The sequence below is a fragment of the Monoraphidium neglectum genome (genome assembly GCF_000611645.1).
Source record: "Monoraphidium neglectum strain SAG 48.87 unplaced genomic scaffold scaffold02042, whole genome shotgun sequence".
NCBI lineage: Eukaryota > Viridiplantae > Chlorophyta > Chlorophyceae > Sphaeropleales > Selenastraceae > Monoraphidium > Monoraphidium neglectum.
In genome coordinates this window covers 6,780-10,516 of record NW_014011586.1, presented here as the reverse complement: position 1 = coordinate 10,516, position 3,737 = coordinate 6,780, and the positions used below count along the sequence as shown (strand labels likewise).

Here is a 3,737-nt window from a genome sequence, read left to right as displayed (position 1 = left end):
CTGCGTTGCGGCGCGCCCGCACGGCTTCCAGCTACGGGAATGGCAGCGGGCGCACAAGCAGCAGCACGCATGGGGATTCGTGAGCACGACAAGGCCAAAACTGCAGCATTCGGTACTGCCCACCACAGGCGCCAAGATGGACGGCAAATCAGGCGCCAGGGCGTTTGCTCCTCCCAGTCTCTTTCGTGGCACACTGCCCCATGCGGCGCTCTCGCACGCCGCCCACCTGCTGCGCCGGCGTCGGCGCCGCGAGCTGTGTGCGGCCACGCTTCTGCTGCTCTGCCAGGCGGAGCCTGGCGGCCTCCCTGTACTCCCACAGCCTCAGCTCCTTGACCAGCTTGTCGCGCTCCATGGCTTCGGGCTGAGCATGTATGAGTGTGTGTGTGTGTGTGTGCGTGCGTGTGTGCGTGTGTGTGTGCGTGTGTGTGTGCGTGTGTGTGTGTGTGTGTGTTGTGTAGGGTAAGGTTGCATCATGCAAAGCCGCTTGGAATTCTAAACAGTCGATGCGTAGGGTACAGCAGGCTGGCTGCAGCGGTGGCGTCGCAGCCGCGAGCGGCTGCAGGCAGCGGCGAAGGCGGCTGCAGGCAGCGGCGAGAGGCTGGAGCGCTCACCCCTTTGACCTGGATGAGCACTGCGTCATTTGGCAGTCGGCCCTCCCCGCGCTGCCTGTGGCGCTGCGGGGCGGTCCGGGGCCAGGTTATGCGGTTGTGCTTTTTTGCAAGGCGCGCCGCGATCTGGAATCGGCGCGATCGCCATGCGGCCGCATGCGGCGGCGCACCTCAACCTTGGCGGACACCATGGACACAGGCATGTTGTTCTCGCTCGCGCGGACGCCCCTGGGGAGCGCCAGCTCGAGCGGGCCCTGCGAAGCAGTGGCGGCGATGGAACGCGCGCCGTCCTTGCAGGCGTCATTGCATGTTTCGCCAGCCAGCAGCGTCTGGTACGGCGTGATGATCGCCCAAGGAAGCCATGTGTATATTCGAACCTTATCTAGGTGCTGACTTAGATTTGTGAGCGGCACGGAATCCCCATCTGAGTTCTCACCTGCGTGCCCACCCTCCCGAGAGCGCTCAGCCTCGCCAGTTCGTCACGCATGACACCTTGTCTCGACTTCCAGGCCATGCTGACGTTACAGATCGCTGCTTTCAACTTCAGATCGCTAGTCAAGTTTGACTGTGCACGACTGCTTATCAGAACGCATGGATTGTTACTACGCTCTGAGACAAATCGGACCCGTCACAAGCCTGCGCCATATCGCCACTCCTGCAGGGGAAGCTGCTGCTGTCAACCTCAGCCGTTCACTGGCACGCTCGCCCGCCGCCCTTGCGCGCCCGTCGCCCGCGCACGCTCCGGCACCTCGGCGCCACAGCAGCGCGCATAGGGCAGCTTTGTGTTGGGGCATTCGGCGCGGCGGCCGACCAGGCGAATGAAGGGGCGGACGGGGCAGTTGGCGCGGTCGCGGCGTGCCAGCAGTACGTCCATGTCAGCTGCAGGGGCGCAGGGAGACGAGGGGGCGCGAGCAGCGGCGCCGGTCGGGTCGAAAGGCTGGACTGCGAGTCCAGGAGCACCCAGCCGGCAGCCCGCAGGCCAAGCAGGGCGCGCCTGTGCCGCCCCCACTCATGCACCACCCCGCAGCCAAGCGCCCCTGCAACCCGCGCATGAATTCCCTGTGGACGGACGCCTCGCAGGCCCGGCTTGCCACACAAACTCACGGCACCCACCCTGCTCGCGCTCCTTCTTGATGGTCTTGATGATTTCATCCTTCTCGTCCTCGTCCTCCAGGTCTGGCAAGGGGCGCCCGCTGTCGCGCCAGGCCGCCAGGGCGTCGATCCGGTCCCTGAGATGGTGGTACGTCATTATAACGTCACGCACCTCAGAGATTGAGTAACTCGTGCGGCGGGCCAGCGAGGCCAGCAGCGCGCGGTTGGCGGCGGCGCCGGGGGGGTCCATGCGGATCAGGGCCTTCTCGTTGTCTTCCATTCGCCTGAGATTGGAAGTGGAGGGGGCAGGGGACGGATAACATCTTCAGAGGACGGCAGCAGAGCGGCGAGTAGTGCGGTGCTCGTTCGGACCGCCAAGCTGGTCGGGGATGGTTGCAGTGAGCCCACGTTGGACTGGGTTTGCTGGGACAGGCAGTAAGGTGGGTCGGGTCGGCTGGGTGACCAACGGCGTCCCAAGGCAGACTGGTGGCACAGCGGCTGTTCCGTCCACGCGCATAGCTGGCAGCACCCTGGGGGCCGGTGGCGGTGGCGCGAGGCGGCCGGGACGCCCGGCATGCGCGCCCGGTGCGCGAGGTGCGCGAGTGCGGGAGGGCGCCGCTGCTGACCTGACGATAATCTCGTGCTGTTGCATCCTCAGGTAATTCAGACGCCTCACATCCGGCTGCCGCCGCTGCGGCGCCTCCGGCAGCGGCCCGCGCTCCTCGCGCTGCCCCTGGATCACTTGCTGCAGGTACTCTAGGGGTCCGGAGGGGAGGGGAAGGAGGCGGGGCAGACGGGGGGGCGTGTGGTGGGAAAGGCAGCTGCTCTCCAGGGTAGTCCAAACACGTGGCACACCGCGTCTGCCCGCACCTCACCTGCCGCCACCTAACTGGTCGCGGCCGATGCGCACCAGAGCCGATGCAGCACGTCTCAACCCTGTGGTGCCCGACACGATGACTCACCGTCCACCGTCATGCTGCGGTATGTCACCATCTCGTCCCACTGGGCGGCTACCTGGTCCCCCGCTGCCTTTGACGCCGCCTTGCGCGCCTCAAGCTGCGCCTTGCGCCGCTCCTCCAGCGGCCCCTCCTGCTGCGCCGCGGCCGTCGCCGCCTGCGCCGCGAGGTCGCGCTCGCGGCCGGTGAGTTCGGCGGGCGCCGGCTGCATGAGCGGCGAGGAGCGGCGGGGGCCAGCGGGCTTGGAGCTGCCAAAGCCTGGATAAGGTGTTGGTTTTTGGGGGGCGACAGGACGAGGCGGAGGTTGGTGCGGGCGAGAAGCGGGATTGAAGAGAACAAAGCCGGACCCGCCGGAATGATCATGTGCGGGCTAATTCACTGCCGCCGCGCGTGCCGACACAGCTGCATCTGCCAAGACCATCTCAACATCAACCGACCGTCGTGCAAGCCGTCTGCGCCGACGCACTTGGCAGCAGCCCTTTCATCAATGAAGACAGCCAGCCCTTAGAGCTGCCACTGGGTTCGCTGCTGCGGGCCTCGGCTGCGCTGCTGGTGCTGCTGCTGGTGCTGCTGGTGCTGCTGCTGTCCACTGCTGCGGCGTCCAAGGACGGCGCAGAATTGCTGCTGCTGCTGCTGCTGCTGCTGCTGCTGCTGCTGCTGCTGCTGCTGCTGCGGCTGCTGCTGGTCGTGCGGCTGGCACTGTCGTCGCCTTTGCCACCAGCAGCTACGCCGCTGCTGTTTGCCTGTTGCGTGGCGTCCACCACACTCCTGCCGCCAGTGCTTATTGCTGTGGCGCCTGGGCCCTCATTGAGTTCGCCTGGGGCGTATGAGGGGTCGCAATGGGGAGAATTGGTGGACTCACAGTCAGACAACAGCATGCTCTGCACGCAGGACAGAGGCTTGCTGCCGCTGCGACGGCTCGGCCGCGACTGTGCTACAGGTGCACATCGCCATGCTCTGCACTTGAATGATTGGCGGCATGCTGAGTGGGGGCGCCCGCCTGCAGCCACGGGACACGGCCAATGGCTGCGCCATGGCCCCTGTGGGGTCCTCACGCAGCAGCTTCTTCACACGCGCCCTG

The 3,737-nt window shown here is 66.2% G+C and overlaps 1 protein-coding gene across 1 annotated transcript; it reads right to left on the bottom strand.

Moving 5' to 3' along the window:
- Window positions 1-1,290: 1,290 nt before the first annotated feature.
- Window positions 1,291-3,534, bottom strand: MNEG_9730 (hypothetical protein; the record flags this gene model as incomplete). The annotated part of the gene is made up of 5 exons (XM_014041800.1): window positions 1,291-1,487; window positions 1,722-1,984; window positions 2,327-2,456; window positions 2,663-2,914; window positions 3,519-3,534. 5 exons carry the CDS (start codon window positions 3,532-3,534, stop codon window positions 1,291-1,293), a joined length of 858 nt encoding a protein of 285 aa, XP_013897254.1.
- Window positions 3,535-3,737: the final 203 nt, after the last annotated feature.